General features: G+C 44.2%; 2 protein-coding genes across 2 annotated transcripts; one reads left to right on the top strand and one right to left on the bottom strand.

Moving 5' to 3' along the window:
- Positions 1 to 1,594: 1,594 nt before the first annotated feature.
- si:ch211-264f5.6 (carcinoembryonic antigen-related cell adhesion molecule 5) lies at positions 1,595 to 14,560 on the bottom strand. Its single transcript, XM_053864090.1, has 11 exons — positions 14,525 to 14,560; positions 12,835 to 12,890; positions 12,396 to 12,728; positions 11,161 to 11,324; positions 10,961 to 11,087; positions 8,430 to 8,708; positions 7,552 to 7,830; positions 7,224 to 7,478; positions 4,192 to 4,309; positions 2,261 to 2,295; positions 1,595 to 1,733 (listed from the first exon to the last, which is right to left on the bottom strand). Exons 2-10 carry the CDS (start codon positions 12,872 to 12,874, stop codon positions 2,277 to 2,279), a joined length of 1,614 nt encoding a protein of 537 aa, XP_053720065.1. The 5' UTR covers positions 12,875 to 12,890; positions 14,525 to 14,560; the 3' UTR covers positions 1,595 to 1,733; positions 2,261 to 2,276.
- A 646-nt stretch (positions 14,561 to 15,206) lies between these two features.
- Positions 15,207 to 16,997, top strand: LOC128757928 (zinc finger and BTB domain-containing protein 17-like). The gene is made up of 2 exons (XM_053863572.1): positions 15,207 to 15,441; positions 16,210 to 16,997. Exons 1-2 carry the CDS (start codon positions 15,240 to 15,242, stop codon positions 16,710 to 16,712), a joined length of 705 nt encoding a protein of 234 aa, XP_053719547.1. The 5' UTR covers positions 15,207 to 15,239; the 3' UTR covers positions 16,713 to 16,997.
- Positions 16,998 to 17,021: the final 24 nt, after the last annotated feature.

Consider the following 17,021-nt stretch of genomic DNA (forward strand, 5'->3'; position numbering starts at 1 on the left):
TGGAAGACATTTACGTGATTCATTTCTCATAGGAATTGCACTCAGTAAACTTGGACTGAGGGCCTCACTTTCAAATGTGCACCCACTTTCTGCCCTCAATTCGAAAGGTTTCAGTTGAATCCAAAGCTTTAAAAAAAACTGGAATGTAATTCTTTAATGTATCCTTTTAAAACCCCACTAAATGCAAGTTTCAAACTTGGTCATGGAGCCACTCCCTGGTATCAGCCAGTGAGCAACAAGAAGAGGTGACATGATGTCATAAAAAAGATATGTCTGTTTGAACAGTGAGTGAGCGCTGTCAACCTCGACCTGCAGGGGGGGACAACTCTTTTCCGTCCGTGTCGTCCAACTGGTTTGTGTGTGAGTGTAGAGGTGTGCGCGTGTGTGGCAGGCCCTAACACGCCTGCCGTGTTTGTTCAGGAATGTTTTCTCAGGTAGGGAGCGGCAGTTTTACCTCAAATTCTTCTGTTGCGGTTGAAAAGTGAATGATTACATTTGCAAACTGTATTTCAATACAATAAAAAAAAATCCCGGAATGTTTGGCCTGAGACGTGGATCGACTCCCATGTCTCCGCAGGTACTGAAACCTGAGCCGCAACACAGAACTTCTACACAAACAGTCTTCTCACCTTCACGGTGGCCCACTGCGATTGGCTGTCAGACACAGACTCTTGTAATAAACAAGTGTTTATTTACATCAAATTTACCATGGAAACACATTCAAACCTTCACACCTTTTTTTTCCCAATGACATAAAACATGGAATAAACACTACACAAATAAGAAAGCACTGTTTTTGGGAAAACATTTTCCTTCTGCCAATAATTTATTCTATATTTCCATTCTGACTGGGGGGAGAAACGTGACACTACACGAACAGAAACCTTTTTCATTCAGTCCTCTCTTTGTTGGAACAGATCCACTTTTACTCGGCTTTAGATTCAAGGCTTTCTCAGGACTAAACCTGGGACGTGTGGGTACAGGTAGCTAAAGGTGAACTAGTCCTGTTCCCGCTCATTGTAACTGGCGGGACTTCGTCTCTCTGCCTGTGAGGGGAAGCTGCTTCAAGATCTCGACTCAGCGGGGTCCATGTTCGGACCGGAGCCGTCTGAGACCACACAGGCTCAGATCTCTGTCACGGCAGCGAGAAAGAGGGTGTTTAGACACACAGGAATCTGCAGTGACGGGAGGGACAAAAAAAGAAAAAGTGTGGAGGCGCTTAAAGTTGTGGTCATTCTAAAAAGCCAATTCATATTCATTTAAAAAGCTGCGTAAAAACAATTAAATAATTTGTCGACTTGGATCATATTTTCTCTGACAGTTCCATAACAAGAATATTAGTTTGGACACAAGAAAAACATTTAAAAAAAAATTAAAAAAGAAGCACAAATTTCTAGTAAGCAACAAAAGAAAGATTTGTTGTTAAACATGGCTGAAACTTCTTGAGGTAACTTCTTGAATCAAGCAAACTCCTCTGCCGGGAGAGAAATCCCGAGCCAAAGCTTCATTTAACGCTGGTATGGTCATTTGCTGCCCACTAGCCTCAAAATCACTGAAGCGTCACTGCTCACTACAAACAGTTTGTGCCAGTGTGAAAAAAAAAAAAAAATCAAATTAAAATGTGAACAAATCCACAGCTTGGTTTTCCTCAAGAGTGCTCATCTGACGCACGGGGAGGGGGTGGGGGGCGGACGACGTGGTTGGTGGATGCACGATGAGAAATCGGTGAAAGCCTGAGGGAGGAAAAGAAAGATGCTGAACAGAAGGAAAAGTCAGAAAGGTCGGGAGAATCCTGATGTCTGGGGCTGTGTTATGGGTCAATTCATCAAGAAGATCGGCAACACTTTAGTTCCGCGAGGAGCAAACGTGATTCTGTCACTATGTTTCACCATCACCTGATGCACTTTCATGTCGTGAGTTGTGTTTTTCGGTTATGCGATCTCTTTTTTTGTGTGATCTCGTGAGATTTCAGACTAGGAGAACGTGACTCTTGACCTCTAACACACAACAATCAACAGCAGACTTTTCCGTCCCTGACAGATGAATAAAAAGCCAGTGTTTGCAGGTCATGTCGCCCTGATTCAGAACCATTACTCAAGACAAGACAGCCAATAACCCGGAGAATCCTCGACATTAAAGTGCAGCTCCTGTCCAAGGCATCAGCGTCCATACCCTGCTAGCTGACCTGCTTGCCACTTGAAAGGCTCCTGAGCTATATAGAACTATATCATATCATTGGTATGAAAGTTGAGCGACTCACCAGCGGAGGCTGTTCTTTAGTATGGAGATTCCACCCTGCACAAAGAAGAACAGAAGTGTCAGTTCATGAAACAAATGTACAAAGTGCTGTGCTCCAGATGTCCTCGAAAGGAACTTGTAAATTCCGAGCTCCGCTCCCAATGATGTGACTCAACGGCCGATTTCCCAGTCGGGCGGTGGCAGAATTCTCCAAGTTTGCAATCCAAGATGGCCGCTCAACAGCCAGGAGACCTCCTCTTTCATTTCTTAAATTCTTTCTTTCTCTAAATTGGTCCAATAGACAGTATTATTTGATGCTTTTTATTATTATTTGATATGATTTGATGATTATTTGATTTTATTATTTGATATATATATATACATATATACATATATATTTATTTATATATATGTATATATATATATATATATATATATATATATATACATACACACATATAATATATATATATATATTAGTGGTGGGACTTTAACAAGTTAATTATGATTAGTTAATTACAACATTTATTTAATTTACTTTAAATTAAATACATTTAAAGTAATTTTTTTTAATAAAAACTTGAATATAGCCACCATGGTGATTTATTGTGCCACTGTCAAACTGATGCTAAATAAACAATATTTTGTTGTTTAACTCAATGTATGGCTCCATCATTTGATTCAGTCAGATACCGGATTCATTCAAACTGAAAAATGGGGCTTCTTGAGGTAAATATTCTTATACCATTAAACTGCGATTAATTGAGATTAATTAATCACAAATTCCCTAATTAACTAGATGAATGTTTTTAATCGAATTCCACCCCTAATACATACATTTCAATATATACATATCGATATATTTGAAATGTTCATGCTGTATATGCGAACTACAATTCGGACCATGCTAACATCGCGATGGCTGCGACTGTGTTATGGAGTGTCTTCCTTTGGCAGCTCAGCTGCGATGTCATTCCCAGCTCTGAGGTGACTGGAACGCAGCATAACTATTGACGTGGAACCATCAAATGGTTCATACATCATCAATAGAATTTGTGCCGTTAAAGGTAGGGTATGTGAGTTTTTTTCCCCAGGATAACTTCATTTCCTATACTGCTTAAAACCCCTTTCATACCCGGATAAATACACACAAAACCGAGACACTTCATTGTGAAACGTACAGGACTGTACAAACACCGTCCATGTTCATATATATATATATATATATATATATATATATATATATATATATATATATATATATATATATATATATATATACGTGTCTATCAAACGGCTGCCACAAGTCCCGCCCCTCCCCTCTCTGTGAGGGAGGCTGTGCAGGTCTGGAGGCGTGGCTTTCATGGGAGAGTCTGAATTAAACTGCTGACTGTCTTTCAAGCTCACCTACCACACCTTTAAGTAGTAGCACAGTACACTTGTGGTACAGTCTTTAAGTGAGAACACTAGAGTTGGGGAGGCAGCCAGAAGCCAGGGCATTTGTTATTACAACAGTAAAACATGTCGGTTGTCGACACACACGTCAGCACCACTGAGGTACTGATGTACTAGTCCAGTCTAGCCCTGACAGTAGCGGTAATGCAGCGCATGTATGTCTAGTTGCGTGAAGTTCACAAGAAGGTCTGCGGAGGTCTTGCCGAAACAGTGCGCGAATGTTTCACCCAGGACGCAGCTGTGGTTAGCAGGCAGGTAGGTAGTTGTTTGCAGCTGCGGTTTGCACTGTAAAAAGTGAAGGAATGTGGTCGGACAAAAGAGACACGCACACGCAGATAGGCCTATGACTCACTTCCTGAGCGAGTCTCAGAAAAGGTCAAACACAACGGCAGGAATGTTAGAAGATGAAGAAATACTCCAGGTGGATCTGTGGCGCACATTTGAGCCCAGGAGTCAGGTGAAAGAAAGGCCTCCACAGGAGTCCGCAGGAGAACTTACGGGACTTTCTGTCGGCAGTAGAAAATCAGGGCGATGGCGGCTGCCAGGGCCACCAGGATGGCGATGACGATTCCAGCGATGGCGCCGTCTGACAGGCCCTGTTCCAGCGTCCCCGCCTCTGAAACAGCCAATTCAGACGCTTCAGATATGCACTCTTCAGTTGACCTCCAGAAGTGGCGGTCCAGAGTTGGACCCCGGCTCCACCCCGGAACAGAGAGGCGAAAGGCAGCTCACTACTGAGGAGGCGTGTGTAGATTTACACTAGGTTCTGAGTGCCCTTCACTATGAAGTGACTGATGTCCCTCGATCTTAGGAGAATTGGGACACACTACACTGACATGTGAACGCGCAGAACCGAGTGTTAGGGTGAGAAATGGGACACAGTCATTGTCTCTCGGGTGGCCTGGGACACCTCCACTGAGAAGACCTGGAGGAGCCGTGTGGGGACAGGGAAGTCTGGGCATCCCCGCTCAGACTGCTGCCCCCGCGACCCGGTCCCAGATAAGCAGGAGATGAAGACAAAGAAGAAATATTCTATGTCGGTCACAGCCAGTGTAAACTAAATACTGGAGGTGGGACTAGATAGAGCTATTTACTTATGGGTCTTATAATGAATCATGTTTTAATTTTTGACACCAGAATGATGTAATTCAATGCAGAACTCAACACAAAAGCTTAAACACCAAGTGGCAGTGCTCCACTGACGTTTTTACTGCATAAAGTGTCCAGAAAACCCTGTGTTTAAACTTAAATCTGCATGCTCTCATATAGTCTCCTTCATCACGGATGTTTTCACTATATAAAGTGACTAAAAAAATGGAAAAGATGTGACAACTCTGTGGTGTTTGTGTCCAATTTCGTTCCGTCTTTTCTACTGCCAGTGGGCCAGGACTTCCTCCCACTGGTTTTCTGAAGGTGCCGCTCGGTGAATAGGACCAGGTGACTCCGGAGACCTGTTCAGCTAGTGTTTTATTAGCACAACAGCGCCTGCAAATATCATGCCACTCCTCGCAGGATATCAAACCTTCCCAGGTAAAAAGGTCGCTTGCGTTTCCCCGCGAACGCGCTGCAGGTGACTTCACGCAGGCCACATTCTTTCACATGCCTATCCTCACATGTCACATGAAAGCACCTTCCGTCCGTGTGTCTATATGTTAGCACCTCAGACATTCTCAAACAACAAGAGTGTCGAAACCGAGCAGAGCCTCGGGGCCGCAGACGGTGAGTATCGTTCTTTACATAGACGCCAGACAGAGCAGGGCGACCTCCGGAGAAACCAGACCACACCGCGTTCGGCTCAGGTGGTGCCTCTCGCCACTTCAAACCTTCCAGAGGTGTGAAGAGATCAAAGGCCTCCATATTTAGGAACTCATGGAGAGTTAGCTGTCCAGCAACAGATCACTGGACGAGTTCAGCTTCCGTCTGCTACAGCTAGCGGTTGGAAAAACTCTTTGATCTCTGTTAGACACGTGACCCCCGGGTCCCACCAGGGGAGCTTCCAGGTGACAGGTTCCACCGGAGGTCTGGCCAGGGGAGTGGCTTAATCCTCCAGCCACGAGAGAAACACAACAAGCCGCTGCAGTTACAGGGATCTGGATTGAGTAATAACCACTTTCATGGGATCAGCCCATTTAATACAGATCATCCTCTGAATGCGCTGTGCTGTGTTTTGTGTTTGTTTCACACAAACAAATTTAGATCACTTCCATCTGAGGATGAAGGCAGTGAGAGTGAGTGTCAGCTGCATCTCTCTCTCTCTGGACACTTCAACGTAACGTTCCTCCTGTACGACCCATGTCTCAATATGACCACGTTTCTGGCTCTGTCATCATGGTGGACACGCCCAGGGAAATTGTTTGAAAAGCTTGTCATGCTTCTGTTGATTCAATCAGTTTTTGTTGTTTTGTCACATCCATTTAGTCACAAACAGCCGCCCTTTAATTTTAAATATTTAATGCTCAAACTCGTCACAAAAAAACTAAATCTACTTCTTTATTTTTGTTTTCTTGTTCGCACCTTCTCAAGGAACACAGTCCAAAGTGCTGACTAAAAATGAGGCGTTTAATCTCACTGGCATCTGTTTATAACAGGGTGAGGAGAGATCAGCGTCTGATATCTTCACTGACCTCGACTTGATATGGATTCGCTCGCTGCCAGGTGGGGAGTGTTATAAGTGCAGGTCACGAGGCTTTTAGAGCAGTGACTCATTCGGCGCCTCGGTTTCGACTGTTGAGTTGCGCGGTGTGGGGGCCACTCTCTAGCTCCCTGCCAACGTTCCTTTTCATCATGGAGAAGAAGCCATTTTGATGGTTGATAATTAACGCATCATATTGAATCTAGGCAGTGTAACAAAGTAGGGCGACCTTTGAACTGGAGTCAGAATCAGTGCACTGACTTGTGCTGAAGTGCATGTGCAAATAAATGATGGGAGCTAGGCAACAACAACACACACCTTTTTACTTCTATTTTCATGAGTAAATGAATCTTCAAATGAACATTTTCAAGCAACTTCTACTCCACGTGAAACATCTTTATATCCACAAAGAGAGGGAACCTTGTGAATGAATCTGGCCTGGAACATCTGTCTCTTGTTGATGGCATCACTCAGTTCAATACAGTTTGAGTGAGAGGAAAAGGTCCAAAGGGAGGGACACTGGGTCCAGCTCTCCCTTCACATGGAGAAACATGAATCACAAATCTTTTTCAGAACTTCAGGGTTCAGGATGGAGAGGCACGGTTCACTGCACAAGTCTGGACCTTACTGGGTGGAAGCATGATGATGGATATAAACCTGAGAAACGAATTGTTCCTCTGGAATTACCTTTAATGTCATGTATTTCCTCAATGCAACTTGCCTTCCCTAGCAATCCTATAGATAAGCCAAGCAATGGACCATTGAAATGACTGCGCCCTTTTTTAAAAGTGTTCCAGCAACCACAACTTATCCTTCCTTTCCATCTTATACACACCCATACCCTCAAAAACAAGCATTTCAACAAACAAAAGTTCAACCAATGAAAAGGCGACCTGACCTTTGACCATCATGTGGTGTGTCCCCACGGTCTTCTTGCCCGTGACGGTGTTGTGGGCTTCACAAGTGTACAGCCCTGTGTTCTTGTACACCGCTTTCTCGATGACGTAGTTGGGGCCCTTGACGGTGGTCGCTGTGTCGTTGAACTTCCAGATGATGTTGGCGGGAGGGACGGAGGCCGCAGCGCAGGTCAGAGTGACGGCGTCGTCTACTTCGACCTCCTGCTTGCCGGTGATGGTGACCGGCTCTGGTCCGTCTGGGGGTGCGGAGAAAAGAGCGGGTGAAATCTTTGGTTCCTGCATGGACCAGTGGAATTCACCTGGACGTACAGTTCACCACCAGCTTGAACTTGGCATCTTCGCTGTTGACAGGGTTGGCGAGGCGACACGTGTATTCTCCGTTGTCGTCTTTGTCCACCGGATTGATGGTCAGAGTGCTCTCGTCCTTGGAGAAGGTCAGCCGTCCGCCGGCGCTCAATGCTGCGCCGTTTTTCAACCATGAGCGTGACAGCACTACGCCTGCCGTCGCCTTGCATTCGAGGCTCGCGGTGCCGTTGCCAGAGATGAGCGTCGTCTTGGGGCCGGTGATGCTCACCCCTGAGATGGCCTCTAAAGACAAGACAATGTGGGCGCTTATCAAGATGGAGAACCACAGTAGGTTAGTGGTAGAAGATAGGAAATGTTCAACGAAGACCCCTGAGCTGAGATGAATCAGAAACCGGGGCATAGGTTAGAGAATTAAACGCTGAACTGGGTTCTGGTTGTTTTCAAGGTGATGGAACCCAGCTGTGAACGTCCTGGTTGGACTTGTTCCACTGGTTTCACCCTGACACAATAGGCTCTGTGGAGAACAGCACCTCACTGATGAGAATCTCACAAGAGTCACTGAGTCAGCCATGTTTTTTTTCACTTTTGTTTATGTTGTATACAAAAGCGATTAAACCTGAAAGCTCTCAGGAGGTGGGTCCACTGGCCCGCGAGTCACTCAGGAGAACCAGGGCCAGGATCTAAATCTGAACGCTGTTTTTCACAGACAGCTTGGTTAAAGTGGCCCCTGTCATCAAAAATGACACCTGCAGACGTTACTGTGAGTCAGTCAACTGCCACTTCTCCTAGCCTGGCGCCAAACAGCCACTTATCAACCTCACCTTGTGCTCCAATAAGAGTCCACTCCAGATGCTAGTGCAGTGTCTCACACCCTGACTCACCCATGACGGTGAAAGAGACCTCCGGTGACGACACATGACGCAGGGTCTTGGCGTTCTTGGCGATGCACGCGTACGTTCCTTTGGTCTTGTCGAAACCCTCGGCCTTGATGTCTTGCAGCTTCAGCACCGGACCCGCGGCCTTCATTGGCTTCTTGTCGTGGATCCAACTGAAGGTGGCGGCCGGACTGGAGACCGCTGTGCAGGTGAGGCTGAAGTCTGAGCCGGCTCGAACGAACGGCAGAATGGGAGTCGGACTGAGGGACACCTTCTCAGGACCATCTGTCAATCACAGGAGGAGACATCGAGCGCTTCTGTCAGTGCTAGTGGCACAACAGTACTGGTGAAATACTCTACAACAGTCTACAACAGAATCCTACAAAGAAATGAAACACAGAACTGCATGTTTTCACACAACTCAAATGTCGCATTATAGTGAGACTTCAAGAGCAAGTTTCAGGTTTTCAGACAGGACTCAGTTGTCCTCTTCCTTCCTTTTCTTCTGAATTAAAGGTGGAGTAGGAAATATTCCCGACCCCGTCCCGTGGAGGTTGAAACATCAGTCAAACTTAGCTGCCATTTGTCCCGCCCCTCTCTTCTCTCCCTGAACGTGGGCGACTGGGTTGCAGCTGCTGTGAGACTTCAGCAACACGTTTCATACGATATCGCTTGGCTTAAGGATTAAGAATCTGAAAGTCATATTGACCGATCTGAGTAATGGAAGAGAAGCACATGATGGACCCAGAGAGGGCGGCAACCAATTAGAATTTTTGGTTTTTAAATCCACAGAGTTCTCCTCAGGATTTGTTCCTTAGCATAGCAAATGTCCAAATTTCTAAAGCCCTGAGGAGAAGCCTGGCTACAACTCTGCCTCTCCAATCTGCCATGTTGACCTTCAGTTTACTTTAAACCAGCAGCAGATGGACCTGCTTTTTGACTTCAGAGACAGGGAGAAGTTGCTTTGTTAGCAAAAACCAACCACAAGTGTCGGTTTATCGTGGGTCCCTGCTGTTGGTGAGCCGGCAACACTCAAAGACAGCGTTTCTGTGACTCAATGGATTGACTTGAAAAGCTCACCAGCAGATGAATGAGGCAAGAGGAAACTTCACAACCCCCTCATGTCTTCATTTTCAGGCTTAACACATTCACTTGAGACTTGTGAAAAACTCTGACACCACCAAACACCCCTCAATATCAACCTTAGACCTCAACAAATCCAGAGCTTCAGTTTGGTCTCCATGGCCTCCACAGATCTTAACATCAACTCCTCTGGGAGTTTTGGGTGCCTCCCCTGGAGTTCAGGGTCTCAAACCCCAGATCTCAACCAAAAATCATCTTCACTTTTCATTTCTTCTTAAGCCCTGCATCATTGAGGTCAGGGTTCATCACCAGTCAATGGCCTTTTAACCTGTTACAGTACAGTGTGGGGGAGTCTGTTGGGGAGTACATTCTGAATACAAATCATGAGTAACTGTATTCTGTTACAGTGACAGCTGAACTGGTGGTATTTAGAATATGGTTGCCTTGTTAAAATTAACGGATGACTCAGTGGTAGTTTGACCACATGCAGCTGAGAGAGGAAAGAGACTGGTGAAATGTGACAGCGCAACTCTGTTTGCCAGCAACCAGGTACGCTTCTAAAGAGACTTGAAGGTTTAGCACTGACACCTTGCTTCTTGCATTTGTTAGCATAACAAAAAAAGCAGTGGAATTTTTACAGGGTTTCCGCTACATATAAACTAGCGAGGCAGTGGGCCACGGATTAAACCATCAGAAAAAAAAGATGAACTCTCACGTGATCAAATGTATAACATTTTGTATTATGTATTTTGTAATTGTATTAAAACAAAGTGGAAACATCGAAACAAATGAAAAACACATGACACATCACGGAGGTGGATATGGACATGACGGTTTTTGGCATTTTTAACAGAAAAATCCCAAATAACAGAAACATCATTATGACTTGAAATCCATCGCTCGCAGAACATCGCTCATTCCGGCCGGACATATCAAGAGACGCGTGAGGACGGCTGCAGATTGCTGAGATATTTACTTATGATTAAAAACTGGCGCCACCAATAAAGTAAATGTCAAAACTATCCCCTCAGCTTCAAGTTTCCTTTTTCTCTTCCTGATTGGCTGTGTGCCGTTTTTTTTTACTGTCAAAAAATCGTGGCGGAAAGCCTGTTCTTTTATTTATTTACTTGTTTAACCTAGTCATGAAAAAATTTATTAAAAATGGGTGTACATTTTGCTAAGTGATGGAAAATATTGGTGACCATAAACAGTGAATGTTTTTGAAAACCCTTTGCCAACATTAAAACACGGCCAGGAAAAGACTAGTAGACTTATTTTGAGCTTCCTTTGTCTTTGCTGCTCTATCGGGAAGCTTGAGCTGAACATGATGACACCATATAAAGTCATGCAAAGTATTCGGAATGCATTACAAAAACCTTTTGGGGCATGTAGTGGAACACATTCTAAAAGTGACTCTCCCATCATGTGACTCAGAACTTGGATGCAGAACTCACAAAAGACGGTCAGGTTGAAGGGGCTGCTCTTCTCTGTCTCCAGTTTGTTGGCTGCCGAGCAGATGAAAGGCTTGGCGGCGTCGGAGCGCAGGACATCCCGGATGGTCAGACTGCTGGACTGTTCCTCCTGCCCGCGACATCGCACACCTCTTTCAACCACAATTCAACAAGACAGCAAGAGAGGAGCTCCGATCGGCTACCTCCTTCAGAGAGATCCGTTTGTCGTCAGCGACCACCGGCGCGGTTCCGTGAACCCAGCTGAACTTGAGGAAGGAGCCCTTGGCGGTGCACGTCAGAACCACCGTGCTGTTGTGCTCGATGGCCTCCTTCAGGTCCGACTGGATGGCGACGTTGGACACCGGCTCTGGAAAACACAATTCATCCAGCCTTCAGCTTGTGTCTGACAGGAAGCCTCCCCAGTTTTAATGACATGTGTCAACAATGTAGACTGAACAAACACACAGGCAGACATATTTAAACGCCATAATAAAGACACACACAGTGGCATGAAAGCAGCATGCAGCATGAAACTCCTGTCAGTAGCTCATAATCACAGAATATTATTATGGGCAAGACAAATAAAAATACATTTAACTCAATATAAAGTGGAATTGAAAGGCATAAGTAGATAGAAAATAAATAAAGAGAGTGCAGAAGTGTTGCTCTGAAGAGCGGGATGAATGAGAGAACGGAAGGAATTCCTTAGAAAGCAGGAGGCCGGGAATTTTGTTTTGTTCCGGACCAGTGCCCGAATTCTCCACTGCCAATCGCGTCCTCTTTCCGTCCCTCTAAAGTCAAGCAGACTTGCTGAGCTACCCGACTTCACTCCCTCATCTTCCTCAGTCAGAAGGCAAGTAATTACAAATGGTTCCGAGAGGGTTTGTAATTTGGGTTTTCCCCTGCCACTATGGATCCTGGCTCTGGCTAACTTTGTAATCACGCAATTAATGGGGTAAAAGTTATCATTGTCAGTGGGTGCGTGAGTACGTTTCGATACCAATGCCACGCCCTTATTCGTCACCATTCTACCTTTCACATTCAGTTTGAATTAGACACAGTCATCTATTGCATTTTCTTGGAGCGAGACTAAAAAATGCGATGCATTTCACCTCATTTTGGCCATGAAAAATAAAGTATATTGGGTTAAAGGTATGCTGGAGGCTTAAGGTTGCGACGCTTGTCTTATTTCCGCCAAAACAAAGCGGGCGAACCGGTTTGCACCTACACCCAACCTGGCGCCTATCAGTGAGCGGAACCTGCTTAGAAATAGCAGCATTTATACTTTTCTTGGGTCCAAACGGGACGTGCTTCAGAGAAATGTCGTTTCCACTGACCGGGTTCGGTTAAGTGGGTACTGGTGTGTAAATCGGCGAATGAAACATCAGCTCAACGTTATTTATCAGCGACTTTAAACACGCAAAAGATGGAGACGCACCGAGAACTCGCAACTTGATCTCCCCGGTCCTGGTTCCGGTTGCCGTTTGCAGAATGCTGATGCTGTAATCTCCGCTGTCCTCCTTCTTGGTGGCGTTCAGTCGAAGGTTCCCAGTCTTCGGGTCGATCCACGCGCGGTTCTTGTACGCGTCGTCCACCCTAAGTTCCGTCGGCAGCAAAGTGGCGACGTTGACCTGGTCCTTTCCGTCGCTGTAGTTCCAGATGACAAAAGCGAAATCCTTCAGATCCGTCAGCAGCGTCTTCAGAACCACATCTTTCCCCAAAGTGATGTCCACGGGACCCGGTGGTAAAACATCCTGCGTCGACGAGGATCCTGAAAAAAAAAAAGTCGATTCAAACACAACTCAAAACAAAGTTTAAATATAATATATAAAGCAATATTTTTTTTTTCAGTCTTTCACATGAAGCGAGTTTCTTACCAGTAATGAGTAAAAAAGCCACGAGCAGTTTGAGGTCCATCTCGGCGGTTCGAGTCCTGCAAAAGACTTGAGACGGTGATACCTGCCGCTTTAAGTGGGGAAACACCCAGCGCCGAGCCCAGGTGAGCGCGCGCGCACGCTCGCAAGCCGGCGCGCGCGCACCCACCCACATACGCGCGGTTTGTTTGAAGTCTTTCTCAAATAAAAACATAAACAGGTGTTCACTGAATACACACATTAACACGATTATAGAAGCCATTTCATCGGATACTGAGCAAGTGCTCGCATAACGACAAAACACGTTCAACACCGAAAAACGTCCAGTTCCTTTCTTTTATATATTGACAAACCACTTATATAAAGTTGTCAACTTTGACCAGACAGTTTCATATTCATAACCTATTTTCGTATTTGCTGTCGCGTCGGGGAAATTATCTTCATCGTATTTGTTTGATTGTGATGCCACCTGGCGGTCAGTTAGAGAGCACCTCCCAGTTGGCGAATGGAACGTTGTGAGAGTGAAGCATAATCCATGCGAAGAGGTTTGATTTCTTATTAAAACACAACAGAATTTTCTATCACTGGGTGATAGGTAGATGCGAGAGTGGGGACGGGATGTAGATTATGTCATTTGGACAATGAAGGGATGAATGGTTTTGGAGAAACAAATGGATTTTTTTTTTAAACTGAAGAAATGAATAAGTAGAAAATGGAAAGAAGACAAACGAATGGAGGATAGCAAAAGACAAGGAAGGAATCAATGCTTTGAATATGTTCCTAAGAATTGCAAGACACAGCATGGAATGAAGAAGAAATGATGTAGAATGGAAATATGGAAACTGTTGCAAAGCATTTTCAGAGGCCATATCAGACACTTGTTTCATGTTAGTGTGAAGGAATATAATACGATACTAACAATGAAAGAAACCAAATTAATTTAATATTGAATAATGATATGGTTTAATGTTAAAAAGGTGTGAATTAATGGTATTCTTTGTCTTATGACAGTTGAAAAGGAATTATTGAGGAAATGGAAGCAGTGTATGGACTGTTGTTTGGATTGTTGGATTGTTTTTCATTTCTTTTAAACCTCTGTGATCATGTAAGGTAAAATAAGACTTTATTAATGTGGCAAAGGAGAAATTCAGAAATGAAATAAATGGTGGCTAAAACCCTGCGTGACAGGCCCGTGTGACTGTGGACCCTAACACCCACTCACCACTGGACTGTGGACGGAGAATTGGTCGAGTGAACGGGAAACGAGCACCGAGACGCGGAACTCCAGAGAGGAAGCAGTGTCTGAACCCTCCAGTCGGTTTTGTGGTCCTTAACACAATTAGGTTTATGTGAAATTGTGAAAACGGTTGAAAAAGACGATTTAATAAAAGCTGGAGCCCTGCACGTGTGTACCCACATATTGTGCGAGTTAACTTACTAACAAATATTTTTATTTCATTCAGTTCTCCGTTATTTTGTCTTCACAAAACAAGAATTAATGAAAAGAAAAACAGTAGCACAAAAGTGCGACGCTTCAATCTGACCCGCGAATATGTTGCGGAGCGTCACTTCAAGTGTGCGTTTTACATTCACGAACAATGTTGCGTTATTTCAGTCCCATAATCGGTGAAAAATAGCATTTCGGGTCAACAATAAATCTGTGATTGAGTTTAAAGTAATAGAGAGCTCTTACTTGTCTCGACGAAGCGGCGGCTGACGGCTAGCGGAGGAACTCACGGCGGATGTGGTGAGTCGTGGTGCAAGATAACTAGAAGAACTGTCGGGATCCGGCGCATTCAGAACAGTCCTCGAAATACTGCGAGCTATTTCTACATTTCAAAAAGCGAGAAGTTAAGATAATGATGTAATGTGATATTAGTATCATATCACAATATTATATTATATTATATTATATTATATTATATTATATTATATTATATTATATTATATTATGGACGGTAGCAAAAGACAGGGAAGGAATCAATGTTTTGAATATGTTCCTAAGTATTGCAAGACACAGCATGAAATGAAGAAGAAATTATGTAGAATGGAAATATGGAAACTGTTGCAAAGCATTTTCAGAGGCCATATCAGACACTTGTTTCATGTTAGCGTAACAAGTGTCTTTAATATAACAAGTATAATCTAATCTAATCTAATCTAATCTAATCTAATCTAATCTAATCTAATCTAATCTAATATAATATAATATAATATAATATAATATAATATAATATAATATAATATAAGATTAGATTATAATAAACATTTATTAATAATATAATCTAGTTTTAATACATTCAGTTGTTCATCCTGACAAGCAGAGGGCGCTGTCTGCAGGCGGCAGAACAATCACAAGACAGAAATGACGTCATGTCCGGCCGCGGTCCGCTTGCACACGCTCCAAAATGTCCAAGATCGAGATGCTGCGTCTGCTGATCAACCAGCGGCTCACCGAGGCCGCGGAGGAAATCTTCTCCGTGTTTGGACGAACCATCGCCGAGTATCAGGAAGAGATCGCCCAGTACAAGCTGGAGCTCGAGCGTCAGCGCCGCCTGCTGGATCTCTCTCGGACGCCTCTGGTTGCTTTACCGCCGCCGCGACTCGAAGGTTTGTCAGTGGCTTTTCACCGAAAAAGTCGATTGTTAGTGAATGATCGCGTCACTTTGGGGTTGAATGGAATCACTTAAGAGTCGTAGATGTGGCTGCTCACGGGTGAAACGACTGTTTTAAGTTGTGTGACTTTTGTTTTTGTTCATGACGAATGAGTCCGGACCCGGAGTTTCTGCTTCAGATAGACTCGTACTCCACTTGTGTTTCTCAATGTTTAGAGTCAAAGTCAGCATAAAATTGAACTATTGAGTCGGAATAAAGCTGAAATCCGACAAGAAGCATGTTAGAACGTCACATTGTTTTGAATATGTTAATGAGTATTGCTAGAAACAGTGTGAAATGAAGAAGAAATGATGAGCAATGGAAATGTGTAAAATGTTCCCAAGCATTTTCAGAGGCCATGTCAGTCACTTCTGTCATCTTGGTGTGGGAGGAAATAATACAATAATAATAATAATAATTAAAGTTAAACAAAATAATTAAAATTTTAATAAAGATAAGGTGAACAAAATATATTTTTAAAATCACATATTTGTATAATAAAGATGAAAATGAATGATATTCTTAGTCCGATGACAGTCAAAGGAATTATTGAGGAAATGGAATCGATGTTGGAACTGTTTATGATGGAGTTTTAATGATTGTTTTCCAAGTTATGAAAAAATGATTTTGCATCGTGTTAAAAGAAATGAAAAATACCATACTCTCAAAATACTATGAGAGTCTAACTTGCTTTTGTGTAACTGCTTGGTCCTGTTTCTGCAGGCAGCTGCGAACCTCCATGTCTGCAGCCGGTTCTTGACCAGTCGGATCCTGTTCCCGTCAAGCAAGAAGAAGAAGAAGAGGATGAGGAGAATGAGGACGAGGAGAAGGAGGACGGCTTCGGGCAGGACCAGAGGTTGACTCTGCATGATGACGGAGCCCTGGAAGACTCGGCAGATGTCAGTCACCAGCTGGACTCGGATGAGGAGGACCGGCCGTCCGCCATGTCCTACATATGCACGGTGTGTGGACAGACCCTTCCGGACCGGGCTCGCTGGACTCGGCACATGCACGCCCACCGCCGCTCGGACCGCTCCTTCACGTGCGACATCTGCGGCAAGCGGCTGACACGCTGGGACGGCTACCAGAAGCACCTGCGTGTGCACACGGGCGAGAAGCCGTACTGCTGTGAGGCGTGCGGCCGGCGCTTCAGCGACAATTCCAACTACAAACGGCACGTGCGCACACACCACGCTGGACTCAGACCTGACAACATGGAGTCCTGACTCCCAAGGGTTTATGACTCCCAAGTTTTAAGGCGACAAACAGTGCATCTTGTGGGTTCAGATACGTAGTTTTGCATCACAAACTGTTTTGTAAATAAATATATGTTGTCTAACGCTAAATTTCCAGGTTTCAGATGTTATTTTTGTGTAAAATTTAAATTGTTTTGTCTATTTTTCAAAATAAATAAATAGTTTTGTCAGTTTTCCTGTTTAAAAAGTAAAAGTAAGTTGAATTATGTTTCATCCTAATCGGGAGCTGTGGCAGTGCAAGTGGGGCGTTCATAGATGTGTGGATGAAGCTCGGATGAG

This window comes from Synchiropus splendidus, chromosome 4 (genome assembly GCF_027744825.2).
Source record: "Synchiropus splendidus isolate RoL2022-P1 chromosome 4, RoL_Sspl_1.0, whole genome shotgun sequence".
NCBI lineage: Eukaryota > Metazoa > Chordata > Actinopteri > Syngnathiformes > Callionymidae > Synchiropus > Synchiropus splendidus.

What these genes read in the sequence shown, in the direction of transcription:
- si:ch211-264f5.6 (XM_053864090.1), bottom strand. Translation starts at nt 12,874, where the DNA reads ATGGACCTCAAACTGCTCGTGGCTTTTTTACTCATTACTG. An exon ending in GGTCTCTTTCACCGTCATGG is followed by an intron (nt 7,831 to 8,429) that starts GTGAGTCAGGGT and finishes TCTTGTCTTTAG; the next exon opens with AGGCCATCTCAGGGGTGAGC. An exon ending in GTTCAAGCTGGTGGTGAACT is followed by an intron (nt 7,479 to 7,551) that starts GTACGTCCAGGT and finishes CCGCACCCCCAG; the next exon opens with ACGGACCAGAGCCGGTCACC.
- LOC128757928 (XM_053863572.1), top strand. Translation starts at nt 15,240, where the DNA reads ATGTCCAAGATCGAGATGCTGCGTCTGCTGATCAACCAGCGGCTCACC. An exon ending in ACCGCCGCCGCGACTCGAAG is followed by an intron (nt 15,442 to 16,209) that starts GTTTGTCAGTGG and finishes CTGTTTCTGCAG; the next exon opens with GCAGCTGCGAACCTCCATGT.